The sequence below is a fragment of the Sciurus carolinensis genome, chromosome 3, assembly GCF_902686445.1.
Source record: "Sciurus carolinensis chromosome 3, mSciCar1.2, whole genome shotgun sequence".
NCBI lineage: Eukaryota > Metazoa > Chordata > Mammalia > Rodentia > Sciuridae > Sciurus > Sciurus carolinensis.
Genome location: NC_062215.1, coordinates 14,561,109 through 14,587,549, shown reverse-complemented (window position 1 = coordinate 14,587,549; position 26,441 = coordinate 14,561,109). Strand labels below are relative to the sequence as shown.

At 48.3% G+C, this 26,441-nt stretch overlaps 1 protein-coding gene across 2 annotated transcripts in view; it reads right to left on the bottom strand.

Annotated features, from left to right (window-relative positions):
* Positions 1 to 8,943: 8,943 nt before the first annotated feature.
* Ern1 (endoplasmic reticulum to nucleus signaling 1) overlaps positions 8,944 to 26,441 on the bottom strand; it is a 78,328-nt gene continuing 60,830 nt past the window's right edge. Inside the window, exons 11-22 of one of the 2 annotated variants that reach the window (XM_047544856.1) lie at positions 25,842 to 25,960; positions 22,245 to 22,436; positions 20,273 to 20,540; positions 19,831 to 19,921; positions 19,196 to 19,385; positions 17,724 to 17,823; positions 17,247 to 17,446; positions 13,748 to 13,895; positions 12,765 to 12,892; positions 10,576 to 10,699; positions 10,101 to 10,168; positions 8,944 to 9,355 (exon numbers count right to left, since the gene is read on the bottom strand). In XM_047544856.1, the coding sequence (XP_047400812.1) occupies positions 9,143 to 9,355; positions 10,101 to 10,168; positions 10,576 to 10,699; positions 12,765 to 12,892; positions 13,748 to 13,895; positions 17,247 to 17,446; positions 17,724 to 17,823; positions 19,196 to 19,385; positions 19,831 to 19,921; positions 20,273 to 20,540; positions 22,245 to 22,436; positions 25,842 to 25,960 (1,841 nt within the window). In that variant the 3' untranslated portion in view covers positions 8,944 to 9,142. The remainder of the gene's footprint in view (positions 9,356 to 10,100; positions 10,169 to 10,575; positions 10,700 to 12,764; positions 12,893 to 13,747; positions 13,896 to 17,246; positions 17,447 to 17,723; positions 17,824 to 19,195; positions 19,386 to 19,830; positions 19,922 to 20,272; positions 20,541 to 22,244; positions 22,437 to 25,841; positions 25,961 to 26,441) is intronic. The other variant, XM_047544857.1, reaches the window with a different exon arrangement.

Below are 26,441 nucleotides of genomic sequence, written 5' to 3'. Positions count from 1 at the left end.
CCCAGCAGAGTGGAGTTACAAGGATAATTTGTAAAACATTGACTTAGAGCCTGGTTCACAGTAAGTTCTCAATGAAGTTTATGGCTATGGTTACACTTGGTACCTGGACTTGTTTCTACCTCTGTCCCTACCTCTCTCTGGACATGGATGAACTACTGCATGGATCCACAGAACGCCAGACTCCAAGATCATTCCCATAGTACATATTCTGTTGTGTTAAATCCTTAAATGAGAAAAAAAATGTGAACATACATTAACTAAGAAAACTACCAGCTAATGAAGAAATACAATTTATGAAACCAAGCCCTTCGTCTCCTCTAGTCTTACGTGCTGAACACTTGGCGCCCCAGAGGAATGGGGCAGCACTTGGGCGCCATCTTGTGGCCACAGTGAGCAAGCACCCAGCTACTCTGTCCAAAATGCTTGACAACTACATTTCCCAGGCGAGAGATGGTGACAGATCACATGCCTTCACAATCACCAACAGGGTTGCAAAGAGCTGGGATCCTGAGTTTTAAGGGTGATTCACGTAGATGCACGACTTTATCTACACACATCCACTAACCAAAGAGCTGATGGAGGGAGAGGTGAGGAGGATCTCTAGAGAGGGAGATGCTGCTCTCTGAAAAGTGTGGGTATCCAAGTAGCCACCAGCTCCCTTTCCTTTGTTGCAAGGGAAACAATCAAGCCAAGATTCTCCTTAGTCTTTCCCTCCCTCTCTCTGATGGCTGCATGCTTCCTTAGGAAGATGCAAAAGGCAACTGATCAGCTTATTGCAGAAAGCAAAGGCAAAACCCCAGATGTGAGGTTTTTGTGAAAAAATAAAACCAGGTATTTATGTTTTTTAAACAGTTCTACTTTTTTTTTTTTTTTTTTTTTTTTTTTTTTTTTTTTTTTTTTTTTTTTGCGATGCTGGGGATCGAACCCAGGGGCCTGTGCTTGCAAGGCAGGCCCTCTATCAACTGAGCTACATCTCCAGCCCTCTACCCCCAGTCTTGAGAGGAAGACTTGGCTTCTCTGAGGGGTTGTCAGTCTGTCTCCACGTTTCCTTCTGCTTTCTGTTCTTTGTATGCTGTAGTCTGGAAGAATTTTTTCTTTTCTCTTTTGAGGACATTCTGAGAACGCTTCTGTAGGAAAACAAAACCAAAACCCAACTGGATGTCCTTTGCCCTAAGAGGAGGATGAAATCGCCTCGGTAGGGACGTTCTCTCCTCCCTCCTGTTGGTCTCTTTCCTTGACTTCTTTTCTGGGTGCGAATTGTTCTTATTTTTCATCTCTTTTTGGGCTTTCCTTTCTGCTCTTCAATTTGCCTTAGACGACCCGCTAGCTTCCTTTCTGTTGTTTCTCGTTTCTTCTTCTCTGTGCCCTTCCAACTGCTGCCGGCGTGTCTCCTTCTGAGCCTTCGTCTCTCCTCCTTCGCCGTCTGGGTTTCTGGGGGGAGCGGGGAGCTTCTGCTCAACCTCCTGGTCCCCTAGCCTGCTCCCTGGCTACGCCCACCCCTCCCTGTTGACAGTTTGCACTTTTCAATTCTGAAGTTTCTAATTTGTCTTCAGAGTGCATGGATGTGACAGGCTCCCCTAAAACACTGTAGCTGTGTTTCCTGAGTCCTACGTCGCATCCCCAGGTGTCAGCTCCTCTGTGAAGCCCCTCACAGGGCATGGAGATGGACCTCGGGAGGGCTTGGCTGCTCCCTCTGCCCATGAGTCCCTGGTGTGGGGTAGGAGCTGCCCTTGGGCTCCCACTCCGCCCTCTGCTCAGTAAGATGGGGAGTGGGAGGGGACCTTGGTGGCTGTTCCAGCTGTGGGTTTGCATGTGCTGTCACAGGCTCTTGCCAGCCCCCAACTTCTACCCTCTGCTTTTACCCAGAAATGCACACTCCCAAACTGCTATGTGGCTGACACGTGGCAGGAGATGTGTCCCGGGAAAGCCCCAGTCCACGGGGGCACCTCAGCTGGCCATGGGCAGTCACCTTGGGGCAGCTTTGAGGCTGAAGGCTCCCATTGGGGTCACTTCTGAGCATCCCAATGATCCCGCTCTATTTCTGTCCACTGGGATTTTCGTGCAGACCCCCTTCCCTTGCTACCCTGCAGGCAGGGGTGTAGGAGGGAGGCTCGCCAAGGAACTGACCTAGAGTTCTAAGTATTTGAAGAAAAACTCCCTTGAAGGGCGCGGTGGCTTTCCAAGGCTGTGGTTGCTGGTTATGGCTCAGCAAGAGCCAGTCTCTGGAATCTGGGTCCAGCAATGGGATGGATGTCCCTTTGGTTTTCTTTTCTCAAGTCCTGAGACAACAAAACCAAACCAAAGCCCCAAACCAAACAACAGCACGCAGAACCAAACCAAATGAACATTAATAACAACCACCACCAAAAAACCCCACCAGAAACCGGAGCTGGACCTGGGAGGATCCTGGTTCTCCCACCTTGCAGCAGCCCCCGCTGGTGCTGTCTGGGACCCCACAGGCCCCTGGCAGAATCCTGGATGCTGCCGCCCAGCCACCAAACTGGCTGGCCAGCCTTCCTGGTGCCTCCCTTTGCCCTCCTAGCCACCTGCAGGCACCTGGTCAAGCAGCCCTTTTCTAGAATTTTCCATGGAGTGGTTGGCTTCAGTCAACAGACACTTGTCAAGCGATCAGAGTCCGGCCTTTCACACCCAAGGAAGAGTTTCCCAGCCTCATGGAGAGGAGGCCCCTCCTGGCTGCAGGATCCTCCGAAGCCCTTGAACTTGCTCTCACAAAGCGTCCTTGGCTGTGGGCCATCCCCCTTCCTGGGACCTGCTCCCTGCTAATCTAGCTTCAACTCTTTGGAGCAAGACACAAAATGGTTCGTCATGTGACAGAGGCCAAGGACATTGACCCTGATGTCTCTCTGGGTCAAACTCCTGTTTCTTCAAACGTCTGTGGTTTCCAAGCCCCTCACTGCCCAACCCTCCACCCAAGCCCATCATTTGATAATACAATGCCCAGCACGGAGCTTGGCACGTGGAGCATCAAGCAGGAGCATGTGCACCACGCCTGTACCCAGGCCAGGGCCTGGCCTTGTTGGTCAGTGAAGGGCTCCCCCACAGGCCACCCCCCACCCCCTCCTCTTAATGTAAAGGTGGGCTGCTCATAGAGCTTTGTGTTGTGGCTCAGCTTATTGTACTCTGGAACCCTGAGGCAGTCACTATTTGCTGGACTCCCTCAGAGGCCCAGCCCTGTCCTGACATCCTGCCCGTTCCACTCCCATGGTCCATCAGTGTGGCTTCTCAGCAGCTGCCAAGTTCTCTCCAGCCCTGCTACTCTGCCCTCAGCAACTGGCCAGAGATGGGCTCATGATCTGGGCTTGGACCTTGGCAAAGTGAGCTGTTAAGTGTTTTCAATCATGAGGGAAATACTGGGCTGCAGGGACAGAGAATAAGGCCAACAAGCAAGGAAGGCACAGGATGCCCCAGAGGGCCTGGTCTACAGTCGACTGACAATCTCTTGAAGTTATAGTAAATATGGGCACAAATGACCCAGATGATCCACATATTAAAAGACCATATAAGTGGATACGTTGACTGACAGGAGATGTGTACTATACAATCTTTGTATGTCTGTCTATTTGTATTTAATGAAATCTAACAAAAGTACAGAAAATAGGAAACTTCTTCATAGCCTGACACTGACTCATACGAAGTGCCTGACCTCACAGGGCCTGTCTTCGGGCAGTCAACCCTGGCTGTGGCAGCATGGCGCAGCGGGGCGGGGAGAAGTCTCCTCAGAAACTGGCCTCCCCTGAGGACTCTGTTCTCTGTTCTCAGAGGCAGCAAAGGGAGCTCCCAGTTACCCCCTCCCAGGCCAGGGCCATTTCTAGGCTGGGTCCCAGCTCTGCTGAGCAGCCCCAAGAGGAATCCAAGGGCAGCTCTCTTTCTCCTGGGATGTGGCTGTGTCTAAGACCCAGTGCTCAAGAGAGGTGTGTCTGCAGGTCTCAGTGCTGTTCCCAGAGTCCCTCAGGCATGAGACGGGAGGGGGCCTGCGACCATGCAGGCCCTGCCGTGCCTCCTCTTTGTGAGTGGTCCCTGTCCTGGTGGGAGAGCCCAGGGAGCCTCACCTGACGTCTCCAGACAGGATGGGGCTGGGGAGGAGAGAGCACGCTGGGAGGGTTCTGAGCACCGGCACACCTCACTGGGCTCGTTCCCTGCGTGTGCGTGGACCTCCGAGGGCTGGTGCTGTGCGCCCACTGAGGCTTTCCCAGTGTTGGTTGGCCGAGTTACCGCAATAATGGTTCTTCTCCCCTCCTGCGCTTCTTGATCCAGAATCCTACTGGCTGTATACACGCTGCAGACTCTGCTCTGGAGCCTAATTCTCACTGAGTGACATGTCAGTTCACAGTTCAATTGGCCACATTCCTAAAAACTCAGCCCAAATAGTCCTTTTGGGAACTTCAGGCAATGTTTCAGGTAAGCTTGTCCCATAAACTTCCGCCAAGGAGAGAGTTCCAGGCCCTGGGTCCTGCTGGATGACACACACTGTCCTGCCAGCTGGGCCGGCGGCTCAGGCCTTGTGGAGCCTGCCCCTCAGAAGACAGTAGGACGAGTCCCCAGCTTGTGAGCGAGGCTCAGGCCCCTAAGAGAATAAACCAACTCCCAAATCTAAAACTACCTTTATTTGTGGTTGGCTTGACATAAGATGCCATCATCAATCAGCAGATTATAAAACTATACAGGAGGTACAAAAATAGGCCGTTAACTCAGATAATGACCCTCATATCATCAAGCTTTAAAAATACACATAAAAGTTGTACAATCTGGCATTTTATAAAATATAAAACTAAAAAAAATTTTAGATTCCACAAAAAAGATTGTACCACACAATTAACACATACCAATTAAACATTAAACCATCCACAGAGAAGACATGGCGGCACAGGATTTAAAAAAAGAAAAAAAATCACCTAAAAATTAACATTTTACCCCGACCAAATTATTCACCTTTAAAGACAAGACTACTGTAAGGCATTCATCCATGGAAGGATACTGTATAACTCTTCCTTTTCCAGTTTTAAAATGGTCAGGGGTGCTATCCAAAACAGATGATGTGCTCTAAGCAAGTGCAACCGTGACTGGATATACTTCAGAGTAAAAATTAAATAAATATAAATAGGTTCAATAAATAGGACATTGCAAAAGAACACTACACCACGTTTGCATGTGAGAATGCTGCATGGTTGACCAGTAATGCTTAGGTGAGTGGGGACGCCCCCGTCACAGCTTTAGGGACACTGGGAAGGAATACTGTACCCCCCAAACACGGAGAGCAGGAGAGGCCCGAGGTGGGGACTTCGGCAGCGTTGGTTAAGGCTGCTCCAGGGACAGGCTCATGGCAGATTCGTCCTTAATTTTTGTGGTGCTGGGGATGGAACTCGGCGCCATCTGCACACAGGCAAGTGTACCACCGCTGAGCCACCTCCCCAGCCCAAGGTGTCTTTTGTGGCTTTCCAATGAATATGGAAAGGACTCTGGTGTCTAAACAAAAATCGGAACGAGAGTAACTCATGGGAAATCACTATTTCATACAGAAAACAGAGAATAAGAAGAGAGCAGATACCCTGCCTACAAGGTGACAGCTCGACTCGGGGGAATGTGGGCTTCCTGCACAAAGGCCCCACGGCCTTCTGCCAGAACACCCGGCTGACACCACTGCTCCCGGATGGGAAGGGATGAGCAGAAGCGTGGTCTCAGAAACTCAAAGATCAAAGAGAGGGCACATGGGATTTAAAGACGCTCTTCCAAGGGCTGCTGTGCTGGCTCTTCTGGTTTTTCTGGCACCTTCCGACCAATGACCAACCGAAGACAATGAACAAGGGGCAGACAAAGATTCAAAGAAGAGATGGAGAATGGAACAGTGGGCAAGCCACACCTGGCCGAAGCCCAGCTGCTGAAAAGAAAGCAGCCAGGAGGGGAGAGCAACCCGGGGGTCAGCTTCTGCGGGAAGTTCACCTTGACAGCCAGTTACTCTTCCACTGGGGCAAGAAAACACTGCCAACGACAACTGAATCACATTCACACAGACCTCTCCACAGGGTCAGGCCAACCCTGACAAGACCCCATCTTCCAGGGTTGGTGGAAAGAAAGCACTTCCCTGGACCCCCTGCCCTGCAGACCTCCAACCCAATATGGGTCTGAAACTGACCAGTGCTGTTTCCATGAAGAGCCTGCGACGCAGCCGCAGCGAGAGCAGGACGCCTGCATGCAGGCTTCACACAGATGCTCTGGTGACGGATCAAGAGGTAACAGCATTCCCCAAAGTGCACACGCTTTGGTGCCAAATGACTGCTATGTGGTGCGCTTCAAAAAACTGAGGTTAAAGACTTAAGAAGCAACAAGAGGAACATGGCACATGGCGAGAGGCTTCACACACAGTCAAGACAGATTTCAGTGAGAGTCCTTGGTTCCTAACAGATGGGACCCAAGTGTCAGAGGTGAAGACAGCACACTTCTAGAAGGCTGAACAGCCTTCCAGGAACGGAAGCCTTGTAACCTGGACTGGGTGCACCGTGTTGCGGAGCCATTCTGCCTCAGAGAGAGAGCACCTTCCTTGCTGAGCAAAACAGGAAACTGGCATTCTAGACGCAAAATGGATTCACCAGATGATGCCCAGGTGTTTTCAAAGCAAGTGCCTGGGTCCCTCGAGGTGAGGAGAGAGAACGGACAGATGGTGACCTGGTCAGAGCCCATGGACTCTGAGAAAAGGGCAATTTAAAGGCAGAGGTACAAACCCCACACTCACACCTCCCCTGCTGCTGGGGTTTCTTCACAGCACTGACGTCTTTGTTGGTGACTCTCACAGGCAGCTCTGTGAAGGCAGGGGCCTTGCCTGTCTGGCCCATTTATTTCTCTGGTACCTGTGTCCTGCCCAGCACATGTAGTAAGTGCTAAAATAAAATGTGCTGGGTAAAGGGTTTGAGGAGTTTGGGTGGCAGAAGCTCATCTATCTGGTGAGTGGAAAAGTAGCCGAAAAAGCTGTCTCCAGGCAAGCTGGGCCAAAGCCGGGAGATGACCACGCTGGGCCGCAAGAAGCTGCCAGAAGGAGGTGAGCAGCAGTCCCAGCAGCAAGGAGTCCTGTTGAATCACACATGGCACCTGCTCTACCTCCTGATACTTTCTCAGGCTGTCACCTCCTGGGCCCACCAGCAAAGTGACCTGTACAAGTATACAGACAGAGCTGTGAAGGCAGACCCGGTAAGAGCTGGAAAAAACACATCTGGCTGTGCTCCTGGAGGACAGACCATGTGGCAGGAAATATCCAGGGAGCCGACCAAAGGGCCCAGGCTGCAAGGTCTAAGCGGGTTCTTCATGAGGTTCAAAAATGTAGGGTTACATTAAGCAAAAGGCCACTTTAGTCATTAGAAAGAAGGGAACTGAATTCTAGAGAGGCAGAATAAACTTTGGGTAAGTGACTCTGATATGAGCACAAGCAGAAAAGCTCTCACAGGAAGCTGCACAGCGACCCTGTCTCTGTATATAGGTGCCGATGCTGCTCTGACATCATCAGCTGGAGACTCAGCTGTAGGAAGTTCCCATAGAACATTTCCCCCCACAGACCATGACTGCACCATAACCTCTAAGCTCTTGGGAGGGAAAAGACAGAGGTTCTAACTAAAACTAAAGTTAGAAATGTATATTGATTGGTTTTAAGGGGAAAAAAAGGTACTGACATAATTTAGGGAACATTACTTTGACATTAATACATTTACATAGTGTTACTAGACTGTTTTACTCTTTAGCATTAGAGAATAATGTTCTACATGGGAACACTCTCAAGAGGATGACGATTTTTGGTACCACACAAAATAGAAGATATCTTGCATTTCTTCCTCATGAGTAAGCCTCAAGTTAAGTTTAACTTATTTATGCTAATATAGCATTCTACAGAATGATCAAAATAGATTAAGATTTGCCAGGAGAGCCAGGTGCAGTGGCGCACGCCTGTAATCCCAGCAGCTTCGGAGGCTGAGGCAGGAGGATCGTGAATTCAAGGCCAGCCTCAGTAAAAGTGAGGCACTAAGCAACTCACTGAAACCCTGTCTCTCAATAAAATACAAAATAGGGCTGGGGATGGGGCTCAGTGGCCGAGTGCCCTTGAGTTCTACCCCTAATACCCGCCGCCAAAAAAAAGATTTGCCAGGAGAAATATGAAAGCTGGCCCACAAAGCCTGCAGTGACCTTGGCCTTGGCTCCCAGCCCACAGGCCCTGACTCATCACATGCATCCTGATCCACTGGTCTCAGGGAAAGAGGGGCCTCATTGCTCACAAGCTGGCTCGGAGCCTTCTCTGGGCAGCCAAGAGGTTTCCCCTTCGGCTGCTCCCCTCTGCTATTGAGGGCCTGTCCCTATCCCAGTCTCGTGTTAGCTGCCCTCCTTGATGGCCAGGGAACTCTTCCCCTCTGGCCCCACATGGCCCAGGACACAATCCACCACAGGGCCTCCGCTCAGGCCACTGGTGCAGTGGCCAGTGCAGCCTCCAGAACAGAGTGTCCTCTTCATTTCCCAGAGCCTGTAGACACCCGTCAGCTGCCCGTGTGCACTGCTGAGCAGTCCCTAACTTCACACCTCGTGCTCATGGATTTGCTGCCTGGGGCAGCACTGTTACCAGTAGCCAGGGCGCCTCTGGGTGCATCTGTGATGAGGTTCCTTCTCCCCAGGACAACACCTCCGAATGGCCTCCTCCTCAGCGCCCCTCACTCTCCAGCCCATTCTAGCAGAGGCTGCACTTCCTGCATCCCAGCCTAGCTGGTCCCAGTCTGCAGGCAACACAGAACTCCTCTGCTCCCTTCCTGAAAGGCCTCAGCTGGCATCAAACGGGACTTTTAAAAGGAAACAAGTTGAAGTGAGTTCAACCAGCAGAGCGCCAGCAGTGCTCCTTTCTCGCCTCCTCTGCAGACATCCTTGGGCTATAAAGCTCTCAGGGCCAGCATCCTCCCAACTCCCTATAGGTCATGAGGGTCACTTCTCCCACTTCCTGGGGTCAGCATAATCCTCTGCTGGCTGCAGAGTGGGCAGCTCAAGGCACTTGGTTTGGGAAGCCTGGTCTCCCTGCTAAGCTGGGAGGCATCAAGCTCTGGACTGCGGAGACCAGGTCTGCAGTCACAGCTGGGCCACCACAATGGAGGGACTGCCCTGGTCAGAGGGCATCTGGAGTCAGTGGGGGCTGAGGCTCCAGGGGCTCATGGAAGTAGTAGGGCTGGAAGAGTCTCTCGTGGCTGCACAGCTCCATGGCCCGGTAGGTGTGCGAGAGGAGGTGGGGGAAGCGCGAGGTGAAGTAGCGCACAAAGTCGTCCGGGAGGGAGCCCAGCGTCTCCCGCACCTCCACTGGGAGCTCCCGGTAGTGGTGCTTCTGCAAAGAGAATACAGAAACAGAGGGTCGGCAGCTAGAAGACAGAGCGCTGGCTGCTCCTCTGTAAAGGAAAGGAAAGGAAAAGAGGTTTCCACGGCCCAGACCATCCCAACTCTCCTGCCTCCTTCCCTCCTTCAGGAAGAGGCTTCAAAGCAAGCAAGGCCCAGCCTGGGGACAATAGGTGGAGCTTCCCACTGGAGTGGCAGGTGCAGTAGGGTGCACAGGCTCCCAGGACAACCAGGACCAAGAGAAAGTCCTGCAGCTGCAAGTGCAATAAAGTCACCTGGAATTGAAGTATCCCATATGGCATGGGGACTTCTGTGCCTGGGGTTGGGCCCTGTTTGAAGGCTACTTGGTGACAGCATAGACCAAAAGCACCCCTAGGCACTCCCAGAAGACAAGGAGGACCCCTCCCTGAATCCTGGAGACCGGGCCTGTGTGAGAAGGTGCCCTGAAGGCCTCTGTTACAGTGTTCGTACGGTGGCTGTCAGTCAGGGGCACCATGGAAGTCAGCAGAGAGACCCTGAAGGACATAGCTCAGAGAGGCTGCTCCACAGAGCTTAACCCTGCTCCTCAATGTCCCTGGAGAAAAAAAAAACCGTGAGGGAAGAAACAGCCTCTAACTTGTCAAGTCCAGCCTCTGAGAGCTGGAACCCAACATGAGGAAAGGACTGGTAGGGACAGATCCAAAGAGGTGGGTACCTGTGTGTGGCCACCTCCCCCCCAGCACCCACAAGCTCTTCACCTTATTTCTCATGGCTCGAAGGAGATCTCTGACGGAGCCACCTTTGTAAGTTCTGAATTTACGTAGATCTAGAAAACAGTAAGGGATGAAATGGCTAAGAAAGTAACAAACAAATTTTTAGAAGAAAACAATTCCTGGAGCCCTGGGGATTAAGCAACTGGACTGAAATGTGACATCACTTCACTTACAGTCACAGGAACAGATGCCCCCACTCTGAGGGTGGGGTTAGCATAAAGTCATCTCAAGGTTGCAACCAGATCCGAACTGACCCCCAGTTACTATCATTAACCTGTCACTCTAAGATCAAACATCAAACACGTCAGTACAACCACACCCCAGACCACACCTGAGAAAATCTCAGACCCGAGGAGTGGGATTTGGAGCCTGAACAACCTGCAGCTGCTGGGTCCATGCTCACTTCTTAGAAACGGCTACTGCTTTTGAAACATGCCTTCATGGGCTTTAGTAAGGTCACCTGTCTGGAGGGGGACGGTGATGTTCTCCCGCCAGTCCATCTTCACCACCGCTCTCCCGCCTCTTTCTAACTGCCTCACTATCGGGCCATCCAGGGACTCCTTTTCTATTCGGTCGCTCACGTCCTGCCAGGGAAACAAGGCAACAGATGCTGGTCAGCGTCGGAGGTGTTGAGCACTGTAGCGTTTACGCGCTACAGCACAGAACGCCTGCCGCGTGTGGGTCTTAGAGAGCTGGTATTCCTCTTTGGGCCCAGGAGGCCTCCCAGCAAGCACACAGCCCTCTGCCTCCCTAGCCCATGCTCCTCCTCCATGAGTAGCTGGAGACCATCTCCACGACAGACCGTGAACACATCTCTGGAATTCCCCCCTGCCCCACAACCATGTATACACAGAGCCATATGTATAATCTGCATTTGCCAAAACAAAAAAGGAAAAAAAATCCTGAGATCCATTTGCATCCTATGCTTTATCTATCCCATAAAACATGCTCAAATCCTAACCAACTAGGAGTATCGTCACTCCTCATTTGAACATCAGAAAAGATAAGAAACCAAGCCTTGTTTTTGAGGGAAAAACTTGGTGGTGAGAGTATGGGATCTGGAGGCTTCCTTAGGTTCAAGCCCTGTGCTGTGTTTGTTTCTGGCAAAAAATAAGGAGAAAGAGGGTCAGCCTCTCCAAGCCCCCACCCGTAAGACAGGTCGGTACTGGAGGGGACAGGCAGGGATGAGCCCCACGCATGCTAACACTGAGCAGCCTGGAAGAGCAGACAAGATGAAGCCACCCTGACTGAACTCCTAATTTGCAATCCTAGAGAAAAGCCTTAGAGAGATCAGATTGTCATAGGGGCACAGTAGGGATGTGTTTCTGAGCTGACATGGATAGAAGTTGGCTGTTTTGGCAAGACACGACTTAGAGACACTGATCCTAAACCATGGTGAGGTGGAGGTCCCTTTGTGCAAGTTTTTTTTTTTTTTTTTAGTAGTAGATGGACACGATACCTCTATTATTTATTTATTTTTATGTGGTGCTGAGGATGGAACCCAGTGCCTCGCACGTGCTATGCAAGTGCTCTGCCACTGAGCCACAACCCAGGCCCCAAGTTTTATTTGTTCTATATTTTGCCATAAAAGTGACCTGGACTTGAGAATTTGGAACAGTAATTGACCCTGATGCTACATGCTGCTGCCCTGGAAGATGGCACTGAGCCCGCCCCTCCCAAACCAACCAAATGGTTACCAGCACGTGCTGTGGGCCAGGCACTGTCCTCCCTAGGAGGCAGGAGAAAGCACAGAGAAGGAAGCAATCACTTCTGACCTCAAGCTTATGTTCTGAGGGCTTCACTACAGCCAAGGCCCCAGTGGGATTCTAGGACAGTGTGATGGGCACTTCTGAATTATGGTGCTTTCAAAGCTCTGCTTTGCCAAGACCCAGGAGCAAAGCTCTACCCAATGAGGCTGCTCTTCAGAGCTGTGCCGTGCCGGGCGGGAGGCATTGGGGCAAGTCATGCTGAATGCACACCACTAAGAATGAGAAGCATAATCTCCACAAAGCTACCTGGCAATGTCACGAAGACTATCCAAACACCAAAGGAGTTCACAGTCATTGATTCTGTAATTTAACTTCACAGAATCTGCCCTAAGCAAAATGAGAGCCAACCAAGGATTAGTGGAAAGATGACAGAAAAAAAATCCAGTATAGGGATTTATGACTTTGAACAAAGTTATATAACGCCTGAGATTTGCTCCAAAATAATCAGGGATGGGGAGAGGGTGGAAGTTAATACTTGTTGAAGCTGGGAGATTGGTAAAGGGAAGTTCTTTGTAGAACTTTGATCTACTTTTTTGTATATTTGTAAATTCCATAACACTGAATTTAAAAATTTTGGCACATCCATATGATAAAATAGTTGTTAAAATTTTAGAACTTCAACATGAAAAAAACTTAAAATACTATGTCTAGTACAGGAAAAAAAAAAAAAAAAAGAAGCAGCAGGATACATAACTGTATGCATGGTGTAACCCCAATTAAACTTTCACCAGTTATGACATAAAAACATTAACTTGTCAGCCATGGTTCTATCTTGGTTATAGGATTATCGGTCTTTTGTTTTAGTCTTTGTCCTTTTCTACATTTTCAAAATCAGAGAGACAGGAATGAAGGCTTGGGATGGAGAAACAGACACGTGTACCTGAAAGAACTGCAGCTGCTTTTCCAGACTCCAGAAGAAAGGGTGTTTCAGCACGTGCTTCGCTGAGGGCCGCTGCTGGGGATCCATGGCAATCATTTTCTCTATCAACTCGCGGGCAATGACATCTTCTGCAAAGGAGAAAAATCAGCGACCCATTATTTCCAACCCAAAGGCACAATGAAATACCAAAAACCTTCAAAATCTGCGTACCTTTGGATGCACAATTCCACTTAAATGAATTATAAGATAATTAAAAACTCACACCAAACTTCAGCTAACAAGGGGAGTCCTCGTGCGTTCTGTGAAAAGGAGTGATTGAAAACACCTAATACTGGAGACTTGGGAGCCACCCTGCCTCCAGGGACTGGATGATGGGCTATTAAAATGATGGTATGACTAGATGTGGACATAGACAGACATTCAAGGTGAAGTTGGAAAATGAGTGTTGGGAGTACTGTGATTTAAGACCATTCTACAAAAGTGTGCACACATGTCTAGATAAGTGCTATATACCAAGAAGTTAAGAGCAGTCATCAAACACTGTATAATGAAAATATTGGCCTTTATAATAATCTTTTGTTATAATGAATAAGAAAAATTAACCCCTAAGCAAAACAATAACTTAATTTTAGTTTATTCACGAGATAGCACTGTGCTACCATGGGCCATTAGAACCCAGCACAGAATGTGTCCACTGACCATGGGCTCTCACAGAATCATTCATGAAGCACGGACAATTTGTCCTCCTGAATGCCAGTACAGGAAGAAACCTTAGATTATTCAAGCCTTACATCACGAGCTGGAAAAAACAGGGCTCCAGAGGGGGCACTGCCCAGGGCACAGGTTTTGCAGGAAACTCAGAACTTCCTGGTGCTCCAAGGAAAACTCCAGCCATGGCATTCCCTGAAGCCCAGGGGTGAGCAGCAGGGGGACAGGGCCTCTGGGGTGCAGAGGCAGAGCCAGACCAATCCCCACCCGCTCACCGTGCTTCTCTGGGTGGAAGCACTCAAGGCTGTAGGCGCCGAGGAGGATGTTGGCCTGCCGCTGCAGGGACTTGCCAAAGGGGTGGCTGCCCTCAGAGATGACGTAGTAGAAGACGCAGCCTGCAGAGAAGATGTCCACTGTGTAGGTCTGAAAAGAAACACAGGACGTGAGATGTCTGGGAGAGTTCTCACCTCACCCACAGCTCGGGGGAAGAGCACTGCTGCCACGTTAGCCCCTGAGGGTCTCTTGGGACAATCAGCTGAAGGATCTTAATCGCCAGAATAGTCCTGGTGTCACGGTCACAGGGGAAGATGTGGAATTGGGAGCCAACTGCCAGGGATGCTGTCTGCCTCAGCCTTGATCACTCTGTGCCTTGGCTTCCTCACCAGGACAGTGATGGCGTGTTCCTCAAGGGGTTGTTGTGAAGATCAGATTCATGAATCCGTAACAGCACTTAGAACAACAGTGCTTGCCCCAGGCGGCTCCCCTGGCTATTACACATTTTTTAACCAACAGACTGGAGAATCCTCCATTTTCACTTACTTCCCTGCTATGCCCCGGGACCTAGAAGGTGCCAGCACATAGTAGGTATCTAATTTGTTAGTAAGTGAAAGAATCAGTTTTGAATTCAAAAACAGCCCCAGAAAGAAACCACCTGATAAGTTTCCAATGAAGTCGTTTTTGACATCCTCTGAAATCACCTCTCACTTATCCTGGAAACCGCTCACTGTCCAGGTGAGCCTCTCTTTAAGGAGACACACGTGTCTACCACCAGGGGCCCCCAGAGCATGGCTAGAGTTCCCCCTGCTGGGCTCCACCTCTTATAGTCTCCACAGGACAACTTGCAAGAGAAGCCAGAAACTCAGACTTCCATAGTGGGAAAACAGGCCCTTAACAATGCAGCACATTCATTCTGCCTCACCACAGCCTTGTGGGGTGAGTGGAGCAAATGGCCCCATTCCCAGATGAGGACATAGACAGAAATGTTCGAGGACAAGCTCGGGGTCTCTGCTAGACACTGACAAACTAGGACAGGTCTTCTAATTCTAATCCTAGAACACAGCCACCACGGTTGGATCTTTTTCCTGTCATCGCTTCCCATGCTTTCTGCAGCCAGTGCTGCCTCTTGTCCCCAGCACAGGCCATGCTGAGGACAGGGGTGCATTTCCTGTCTGCCTGGGTCCCAGTTAAGTTCATCCCCAGATGTCATTTGTCCTTGTCATTTAAATATTCTATAAGCTGAAAAAATATGAGACCCACGAAGTCGGAGGTCCACTGAATCTTTGGGAAGACTCAATAAAAGGGAGTGGCTACCAAGCTGCTGTGAAGTTAGCTGGGATCCAACAGTACAGGACTGGGACATGAAGAGCTGAGAACTAGGATTCGGCTCTCAAACCCTTACCACATGTCTGCAATGTCTAAGCCTGGTCAGAAGTGGCATGTGAGTGTTCTTTAAGAGAAACAAAACAATTTCAGTCAGATCCAAATTTGGAAAAAAATAAAACAAAATCTTGACCTATGGCAGAAACTTCCTATTACTTAAAGAATTATACTACTTGCTGTAAGTGGAAATGTGTTTAAAAGCTAGGCATGGTGGTGCACATCTATAACCAGTGACTTGGGTGGCTGAGGCCAGAGGACCACAAGTTAGAGGCCAGACTCCACTACTTAAAGAGGACATGTCTCAAAATAAAATAAAAAAGGGCTAGGGAATATAGATCAGTGGTACAGTGCCCCTGAGTTCAATCACCAGTACCAAAAAAATAAAATAAAATAAATGTGTTTAAGATATGTGTGTATTTTCTAATTCATCATTGTTTCTGACTTTTGTGATAACTGACCAGCTCCTATCCCCAGGGAACTGGATAAGAGGGCTTCTACCCCATCAAATCTGTTTGGGATGGCTGATCTCACCCAGGTCTGGATCAGGGAAGGGTGAGTCTTTGGTGACTTGTGTTAGAGAGAAAGATGTTCAAACATGAGCACACTCTTAGCAAACAGATACCAAAGCCAGCCTAAAGGGCTCTTGTTGGCCAAATATGAAACATTTTAAGTATCAAAAGGAATAAGGGCAAAAAAAAAAAAAAAAAAAAAAAAGAAAAAGAAAAGGAAAAAGAATGACTACAGTTGACTATTACTTGAATCTTGAGTCCACAGTGATCAAGAAAGAAATAGAGTGGGCTGGGGTTGTGGCTCAGTGGTAGGGAGCTTGCCTAACATGTGTGAGGCACTGGGTTTGATTCTCAGCACCACATAAAAATAAATGAATAAAAGGTCAGTCAATCAACAACTAAAAAAATTTTTTTAAATAAAGAAAGAAATAGAAAGGGAGTAAAAACAGAGCTATTCTTTACATTAAAATACTGGATAAGAAATGTAGAAGAATTTTCATTGCAATGAGTACTTCAGGAAGCATGGTCAACAGATGAAAGGCACTAGGTAAATGACAGCCACACACTGTGCCTAAGGATCACCCTGTACATCACTTGCTAACAACAAAGGGGGAAATGAACCTTTACAATAGACAGATCAGCAGACACAGGTGACCCAAGTTAGCATTACTAATAGGGGTACAATAGTAAGAGTACAATCTGCTATCACATGCTTCCTGATGTAGTGACCTGTGATTTTTTTTTTTTTGCCCAAAACATTTCACTTGAATCTAATCAGGCCTCCAGACCTAACATCTAGTTCACAGGAAATACAAAGATTAGAGAGAAATGTTAAACACTGTTATGAGGAAATAGGTAAACAAACTCTGAACAGGGCATTCCTATACTCTCCAAATGTCAGCAACAAGGAACAGAATAGGTGGGAGACTGTTGGGAATTTAGGGAGATAAAATCAAATGCAATGCAAGACAATCAGTGGGGTCCTGGTAAACAAAATCTAGCTCTCACTGGAAAAGTGAGTATTAGGTGATAGGACGAGAACAGTACTGAATGTTCAGGTGTGATAATGGCATGATGTGACCAAGAAGAAGGTGCTTGTTCCTAGGAGACACTGATGCTGTATGTAGAAGTAAAGGCCTGGAAAGCTGCTACTTAAACTCAAACAATTCAGCAGAGAAGGATAAAGCAAATACAGCAAATCATCGACAGGTAGGGGTACATGGGTCACAATAACATTTAATTCTCTGCATGTCTAAAACTCCTCAAAATAAAAAGCCGGGAAAACAAAAACAAACATAAAAAATAATGAAAACTGGAGGTTTTCTTATCTTATATAAATCCTGATTTTCCAGTTCTCCCAAATAAAAATGGGGTTTAAAAGTGATAGGAGAATAGGATTTAAAAAACAGACAACTGCCCCCGTTTGCCCCGCTCACGTGTCTGGGTGTGAGACAAAACGGAAATGTTTGCGTAAGAGCTCTTTGTCAGAGCAACGACCTTCCCCAGGAACACGTGCCTCAGCTCCCAAACCTTGAATTTGAAGGTTCTGACCACTGAGGCATAATGACTGGGTCTGTGGTCTTCAGAGACCACGTCCTTCACTCACGGGGTTCTCCTTGCAGTCTTCGCTCAGCATCTCTGGGGCGATCCAGCCTTCGGTGCCAGGCACCCCGGAACGGCGACTGAAGCTGTGCCGGCCCACCGCCAGCTTCTTACAGAGGCCAAAGTCAGAGATCATGGCCTTGATCCTGCCGTGTGCATTGGGCATGGAGAGGAGAATGTTGTGAGGCTTCAGATCTCTGTGAACTAAGAGAGAATTCCAGATTCACCCAATGCTTACCAGGAGCAAACCCAGCCTCCTACAAGGGGGAGTGGGTTTTCCTCAGACCCCAATATACCTGCTATCCTCTCTAAGGGTTCTCAACTACATAAGATTCCTTGTTAGATTCTCATACAACTTGTCAAGGGACCACCTAAGCTCCCCCTCCACCTCTGTACAACTGACGTAGTAAAGAGCTAACCAGAGGCAATTTCTGCCAGAGCCAGGCAGACACCCTGACCTGGTGCCCGGGGAGCCTCTCACCAATGTTGAGCGAGTGGAGGTGTGCCAGGCCTGAGGTGGTCTGCTGCAGCAAGGTGATGGGCTCTAGGCCAAGGTGGGAGAAGTCCTTCTGCTCCACATACTGCAAGAGACAAATGACAAGATCAAAGCACGCAGCCCGCAGGACTTCCTGGATCCTGAACTCATTCCTGATGCCATTTTATTACCAACAGTCTCTATCAAAATCCATATTTTCTGAAAGATTTCCTAGTCATAGACTGACTTAAACAAATAAGTAAAGCTCCAATTTACTAATTTACAATAAGAAAGATAAGAAGGCAAGACACTCTGCTGGGCACAGTGATACACATCTGAAATCCCAGTGGCTCAGGAGGCTGAGACAGGAGGATTGAGAGTTCAAAGCCAGCCTCAGCAAAAGCAAGGCCCTAAGCAACTCAATGACAAAATAGGGTTGGGGATGTGGCTCAGTGGCTGAGTGCCCCTGAGTTCAATCCCTGGTAACCTCCCACCAGAAAAAAAAAAAAAAAAAACCTGGTTCCTTGGAGGGGAAAGGGGAGACACATGCCAACTGCAACCCAAGACTGTTGAGGTATGCTCAGAAAACCACCCCATTAAAATTGGGGTGAGCTGGATATGGTGGCACATGCCTATAATCCCAGTGACTTGAGAGGCTAAGGCAAGAGGATTCATGTTTGGGGCAAGCCTCCACAATTTAGTGAGGCCCTAAGCAACTTAGCAAGATCCTGTCTCAAAATAAAAAATAAAGAGGGTGGGGGATGTAGCTCAGTGGTAAAGCATCCTTGGGTTCAATCCCCAGTACCAAGAAACAAATAAATATATAAAAGTGGAGTGATAAAAATATTTTACATTTGGTGTTTGTGGTTAAATGGATATATATATATATATATATATATATATATCCACACACACATACATATGACATGTATATGTTAAATGTATATATATATATACATATGACAGTTTAATCTGTCCAATCAGAAGGAATACATTGCATTGTACTGCAATTCCTTTTTAAAAAATTTTTAAATTTGTTATTTTTAGTTATATGTGACAGTAGAACATATTTTAACATATCATACATACATGGAGTATTAACTTCCCATTTTTGTGGTTGTACATGAAGTGGAGTTACATTGATTGTGTATTCATATAAGAACATAGGAAAGCTATTATTCTAATGTCTTTCCTAGTCCTATCCCCACTTCCTTCCCTTTATTTCCCCCCAGGCCTCTTAATGTGAGTTAGCATCTGCCTATCAGAGAGAACATTCGGTCTTTGGATTTTGGGGATTGGCTTATTTCACTTAGCACGATAGTCTTCTGTACTGCAATTTCAATCAAGTCCATAAAACAAAATAAATAATAAATTGGCAATCCCTTAAACAACATCCCAGTTGGCAGGATAAGGGAGGCTACCGGGGCCATGGCAAAGCTGTCAGTGGCCCTTGGTACGTGAAGGCCAGTCATACCCACCTCCTGCAGGGTGGCTGCACACAGCTCAATGGCAATATATTGGAACTGCCGGTCCCTCTCTGTGCAGAAGTAACGGATCACATTTGGGTGCTCATCTGATTCTCGTAACAGCTGGACCTCACGGTCTGCAAAGCTGAAACACTCAGGGAGAATCCTCTTCACAGCCACATCACGGTTGTCAAACATGCCCCTATGGGAAAAGAAGCAGCAGTTGTGTTTGGTGCAAATTGGGCTATGGAAATGAGATGAGACCTACGGACCCACAGTGCCCTCCTGAGACACAGAAGCCACCTTATCAGTCTCACAGACTGACCACTAGCAGCCCCATGGACATCAATTCTCTTTTATTAAAAATTATTTATATATTTTTGTTGTTGTTGATAGACCTTTATTTAATTTATTTATTTATATGCAGTGCTGAGAACTGAACCCAGTGCCTCACACAGGCTAGGCAATCACTCTACCACTGAGCCGCAGCCCAGTCCAACATTACTTCTCTTTTAGTGCACAAGCTTCTTGGACACCATGGTTACCACTTTGACACTATGGTGCCCCTGGAGCTTGACTCTCAGCCTGCAATTGACAGGCACTCACACACCTGGTAGGGAGGGCACAGGACTGGCTACTCTACTCACCGGTACACAATGGTGCCCTCAGCTCCATGGCCCAGGACATCCTTGGGACAGAATGAAATTTTCCCAACCATCACCATGCTGGTTTCCTCATCTGGTACAAAAGGAGAGAAAGAAGAGATTGTTTTAAACAGTTATCACCTAAAGAATTTCAAAGCTAAAATGGCTGCCAGCTTCCTGACCTCTAACTAGAAGTTGGGATTTAAGAGGCTCCACACCCCTAGACTCCTTGTATACAACGGCCAAAAGAGCTCACTGCCCATTTATGCCCAGGGCTGCTGCCTCCTCCCCTTTACTGTTTCCACCTTTACATTATTGTGAACCTTCTAGGAATGGCTCTTTATCATCTTGTGGAGACTCTACAGAAGAACATGGTGTGCTCTACCGTTCTCAGGTGGAATTCGACAGAAAGATAAAGCAGCACCAAAATGGCAACTGGCTTTACCTTCCTCATCCTGCTCCAGGAAGGGGCTGGCACCAGCCTTGGAGGCAGAACTGCCAGAGTGCAGCGAGTGGTTGGAAGCTCTGGGAGATGGGCTGGGGCTGCTGGTGCCTGAGCTTTCCGAGTAGGGGCCTGATGTGTCCAGGAGCTCGGCGTCCTGGGTCAATTCTCCAGGTGGGTGGAAGGGCAGCTGCTGCTGCTGCAGGAGCTGGATTTTCTCCAGTTCCTTTTGGAACTGCTGGTGCTGGAGCTGCTGCTGCTGATGCATGCTCTGCAAACAGAAACACAACCAGGCAGGTGTTGTGGTATTGCTGCAGGGAAACAAGTCTCAGGAAAGAATTGGCTCCCCAAGGCAGGGGGACAGGTATACTTCATGCGACCCCAGGTATGAGACCAAGGAGAAGGAACAGAGAGGCACAATCTGTCCAAAGATTGGAGGTCGTTCTCCAGTTAGACCCTTCCCAGTCTGGCCATGACCCAACGTTGGAGGGGCTGGTGGAGGCCGAATGGCCACCAGGTAGAAGCAACAGAGGAAGTTCTGCCCTGGTAGAGGACTGGCCCACAGGAAGGGGGTTCTATTTAATCCTCAAATTCCAGGGCTTTTATGGAAGTCTGGGAGCTGTTACAAAGGGGATACTGAATGGAGAGGAGGTTCTGAGGTGGAAGGGAATGTGGTTGGTGGGGCAAGGCCAGCTCCCCATAGCTGTGCACTTGATGGAGGTCAGCACCCGAGTGACTGACAGTCCAGAAGACAGTTAGGAAGCTGGGGTTTGGAACCTTGCTGTCACCTGCCCCAGTCACGTGTCCATGATGAGGCAGCATGGGGCTTCATCTCTCATGCTGCTTCCCTGGACCCTCGCTCCTCTCAAATACCCTGAGAAGTTCATTCTAGTGTCATGAGAAAAGGCAGTATCTGTGATGATTCCTACCCAGGCGCAGGAGGATGACTACAGGCACCAGGGTGCAGCCACAACCCACTGGGAAGTTTTCTAGCTCCCCTTTCTCTTAACTTGGGGTTGAAATCCTGGAAAAACTATTCATTTGCTAAGACCCTGAGAGAAGGCTTAGCTTCCCAGAGCCTAGTTTCCTCTTTTGCAGACAGAGGAGAAATAACAATGACCTCAAAGAGCTGTGTGAGGTAGAAAAAAAAAATTAAACTATCAGGTGAACAGATTGTCCACAGAAAGCAAAGTGTGTGGAGGGTTTGTTGTCCCAGTGCCCTGAGGACATGAGCTGCCTGCGCGCTGCTGTTCTGAGGAGGCAACACTTGATGCTCCATCAACTTGCTGGAGGGACCAAGGTCTCATCCCACCCACTGCCTGCTCAGTGACAGAATTTTTGCTCAATTATTTCCAACTGGGAAGTCAAAGGAATCACCACACCATCGTTTTTGCTCTAGCTGATCTAACAGGCACTTTCCAAGGGAGAAAAAGGTTTCATCTATTATCCCTGTTCTCATCTATGTTTTCATCTATTATCCCTGTTACAATTAACACTCAAATGATCTGAGGGCAGGCTTATAAACCAGCTTGTACAGTCTATTTCTTGAAAAACACAAAGATTTAGGTACAAATTTGTCCTTTTCTGAGACACTAGCATCTCTAATTACAAAATTTTTTAAGATAGGCAAATATTGACTTTTTCTTTTCTTTCTTTCTTTCTTTTTTCTTTTGTGGTACTGGGGATTGAACCCAGGAGTGTTCTACCACTGGGCTACACCCCTAGGCCTTTTTATTTTGAGTCAGTGTCTCACCAAGTTGCCTAGGCTGGTCTTAAACTTGTGATCCTCCTGCCTCGGCCTCCTGAATAGCTGATTATAGATGTGTACCACCACACCTGGTTCAAATACTGACTTTTAAATTTGAAAAGAAACATGTTGGCCATTTTTGTCTGATTGAGGAGATGGGTGGAGAAGTTCAGGAATGCACGGGAGGGCAGTGAGGCAGGAGCAGGGGAAAGGAAGGCTGAGCTTTACCAGGGGGTAGGTGATGATGAAGGCTACCCAGCCAACCAGCAGGAAGGTGCTCAGGATGATGGTGGCCATGTCCTTGAGCATGGAGTCCACAGGGGCCTCGGGCTTGGCAGGGGCACGAGCCAACTTCTCTTCCACATCCTGAGACATGGTGGTTGGTGCATTTTCTGAAGTCTGATCAACCAGGTTGATTACCTTGCATAGGAGAGAATCACTATGTCATGGCAGAATTTCTAGCCACAGGTGAGGTGAAAGATCAAGAGAATCCCTATTTGTAACATAGGACTCTTCTCTAATGCATGTGATATTTTTCTGAGCTCATCAAAGGTCACATAGTCAGATAATTGTTGCCTCTTCCCAGGCAATGGCTCTGAAAGACAATGTATTTCTACAGTGACGTTACCATTGCTTAGAAACAGATTTCAAAGCAATACTTTTTTTTTTTAATTATTGTAAACAAATGGGATACATGTTGTTTCTCTGTTTGTACATGTAGTAAAGGCATACCATTTGTGTAATCATACATTTACATAGGGTAATGTTGTTTGATTCGTTCTGTTATTTTTTCCCTTCCCCGCACCCCTCCCACCCCTCTTTTCCCTCTATATAGTCCTTCCTTCCTCCATTCTTGCCACCCTCCTTAACCCTAATGCTCAACCTAACCCTAACCCTAACACTAACCCCTCCCAACCCACATTATGTGTCATTATCCGCCTATCAGCGAGATCATTCGTCCTTTGGTTTTTTGAGATTGGCTTATCTCACTTAGCATGATATTCTCCAATTTCACCCATTTGCCTGCAAATGCCATAATTTTATCATTCTTTATGGTGGAGTAATATTCCATTGTATATATATGCCACAGTTTCTTTATCCATTCATCAATTGAAGGACATCTAGGTTGGTTCCACAGTCTGGCTATTGTGAATTGAGCAGCTATGAACATTGATGTGGCTGTATCTCTGTAGTATGCTGATTTTAAGTCCTTTGGTTATAGGCCGAGGAGTGGTATAGCTGGGTCAAATGGTGGTTCCATTCCAAGCTCAAAGCCTTTAGACCCTGATTTAGTGCCTTCCTTCCTTTTCTCTCTCTCCCTCCCTCCCTCTCTTCTTTCTTCGTGTAAGTGGTACTAGGCATGGAACCCCAGAGCCTTATACATGCTAGGCGAGTACTCTACCACTGAACTACACCCCCAGCCTCTTTTTAATTTTTTTTTTTTTTTTTTGAGATAGGGTGTACTAAGTTGCTCAGACTAGACTCAAATGTGATCTTCCTGCCTTAGCCTCCCAAGTTGTTGGGATTACATGTGTCCCACCATATCTGATCTAGTATTCTTTTGAAAATGCTCAATGAGGGCAAAAACTTCCTCCTCTGACCCTAAATTGATGTCTGGGAAAACTGAAATCATCTGTAACAACGCCTGGTGAAAAGTTGGCAGTCAGTATGATGACAAGGAAAGCTGCACACAGGTGCCTACAGAGAGTAACAAGGCTGCCTGCTTGCCTCTTGCTTTCTCCTTCTTTTCTTTTCTCCTCCCTCCCTCCCTCCCTTCCTTCCTTCCTTTTCTGCAGTGTTGAGGATGGAGTTCCTTTCTTACATTGCTTATAAACTTTTGTTGTAACTTCAAAACTAAAATGATTTATTCAAGAATTCCCATTTTTCCAAAGGTTTTAAAAAGCATCAGAAGTCTTTGTTAAAAATTTTTTTTGCTTAGAAGGCTCAAATCCGATGAAGCTCCAAACCCCTCAGAATCCTGAGACATGCACTGGTCCGCTCCCACACCCAGTGCTCCAGGTACTTCTTCTTCTGTTTGCCCAACTAGGTAAGCACACGGCCTCCCAGCCCAGTGCACTGATTCCCGGGCACCCCTCCACCCACTGGCCAGGAGCTTCCCACACCGTTCTCTCCCCTACAGCTGCTCCCTCAGTCCTCCAGGCACATCCCATTCTGCTCACACCTCCACCCAGTGTCTCCACTGTATATGGGAGGTGTGGTCTGCCTGGTGTGTGGTGGGCAGCTGAGGAATGTTTGCAGAGCATGTGACCAGCAACCGTACTCATTTGGCTACACCTGCTTGAGAATGTTTGTTAAAAAAGTCAGCCTCATTACTGTCTGAGCCAGAGTACTTTGATGGATTTTAAAAGAACTGTTGCTAAAGATCAGATGGTTAAATATATAAGTCTGGACCGTGGCTACCTCTGGGTGTTAGAGTAAGGGTATTGTCTTATTTTCTTCTTTACAGTTTTATTTCTAAGTATTCAATAATGAATATGCATGATTTTAATAAACTCAGGGCAATGCATTCAAATTGCTGCCTTAAGAATCAGTATTATTTCTCCAACCTGGGTACCTCCAGAGGTGATGGATAAAGACACTGTGCCCTGAACTCTTAAAAGACCACGATGGCCCTTTGCCTCTTGATAAAACCTGAGTCTCTCAAGGGAGTTTGTTGTGGCCACGCTCTCCACATCAGCAGCTGCTCTCATTCCCGACCCTCCCCTAGTCCAGGCCCCTTCTCCATCACTGCCCGCCCCCCTGGTAGGGTTGTAGCTTCGAGGTCCAAATGGCTCACTAAGGATTGCAGATACCCACTATCCCCCTTTGCTGGCTGTGTGGGGTCTCTGCTACAGAGTACCTGCTCTGCCTCAGAAGGTTGCCCTGCTCAGGCCAGAGCCATGGTCTTCCACACCTCTGGTTTCTGACTGGGTGAAGCCAACGGGGAGCACCAGCAGATAAGACAGAGGATGGAGAACGAGGCTGAGTTCTGTTGGGTTGAGCATCCCTCCACTGCAGCAATCAGCTCCTGGTCTGGGGCCCTCTCCAGTCTCCCCCCTTCAGCTTCGGCAGAGGTATGCCACGAGACCCCCTGGTACTGCCCACACCTGTGTCAACAGTCCCACACTAAATTCTCAAATTACCCTAGTTTGTGCAGGCCATCTGTCTCAGCTGAGACCCTGACTAACATACCCTGTCTCCACAGCCCACGTCAGCACCTCAGGGCAGCTGCTACCTGGATAACCTCCCTGTGCCTGAGGTTCTACTCTCCAGGTGCCCTGAGCCCCACCAGACCAAGCCTCTGCCACTTTAAAACCAAACCAGGCCACTTTCAGTAGTCTGCCCTTGGCGTCACAAAACTTCAAGTCTTCCCTAACCCTCCATCAGACTCGTCTGAGCCTTGGGACGTGCTTCCCGTTTGCCCCTGAGTGCTCGCTTCCTGCCGCTCCTTCCCTGGCAGCCTTGGATCCAGTTGGGCCTGCCTCCTCCCAGTGAAAGCCCTGGCATTCCAGACTCATTCCCACCCCGGCTCTCACCTCTGCTCTTCCCTTCCTTCTAGGGCCTTCCTGCTCCCGCCCATTAGGCCAAACCCAACCCATCCATCCAGTCCAGCTCCCTCCTGCTGCCTTTCTTTACTTTCCTTCACGAATTACTTCCTGCTCCTCCCCTGCAGCTTTGAACAGTTTATCTCCTTTGCTATGGATTCTGGTGTGGTCCTCTTCCCTCCAGATAGACTGTGAGCTCAAGGAGAGGGCAAAGTCTACTGCCTTGTCCACCAACACCGGGTAGGGAGGGCCAGCAGTGGCCAGTTCACTCCTCACTCACGTCCTCAAAGCTCTTTTTCTCCGAATCAGCAGGAATCACATTTTCCCGATGTTTGGGCAGATTGTTGGGAAATCTCTCCAGCATCTTGGTAGATGCAGACAGTGGGGTTTCATGGTGTCCTACAAGAGGAAACAAAGCTTGATTGAGAACAGTTCCCCAAGCAGTGATGACAATACAAACTCAGGCAACAGTCACCGCCTGCTGAGTGCGCCACAAGCAAACCCTCACAGCTACAATGAGAGGCAGCTCCAAGAAAGAGTTCATTGAAACAGAAATGTCTTTACTTGGCAGAATATAGTACTGTGAGTCTCACAATGAGAATAAAGATGAGAGGGTTTGAGATGCTTGTGCTGTGTCTCAAAGTGAGGCCCAGGTCACAGGTGAAGCGTTAGGAAGCCCCGTTCCAGGTCCAAGGAGCTCTCCTTTCTATGCGCTACCCAGTACCATCATTACCCAGCGCTCTCCCGAGCGGGCAGCTGATCAGGTGGAGTTCTAGCCCACTCTTACCTATGTGGGAGTTCTGTCTGAGGAAGTGGTGAGTCACTCATAAGACAGCGAGAGGGAACATCAGCCAGAAGAATGTGGGGTGTCGGGGTTCTC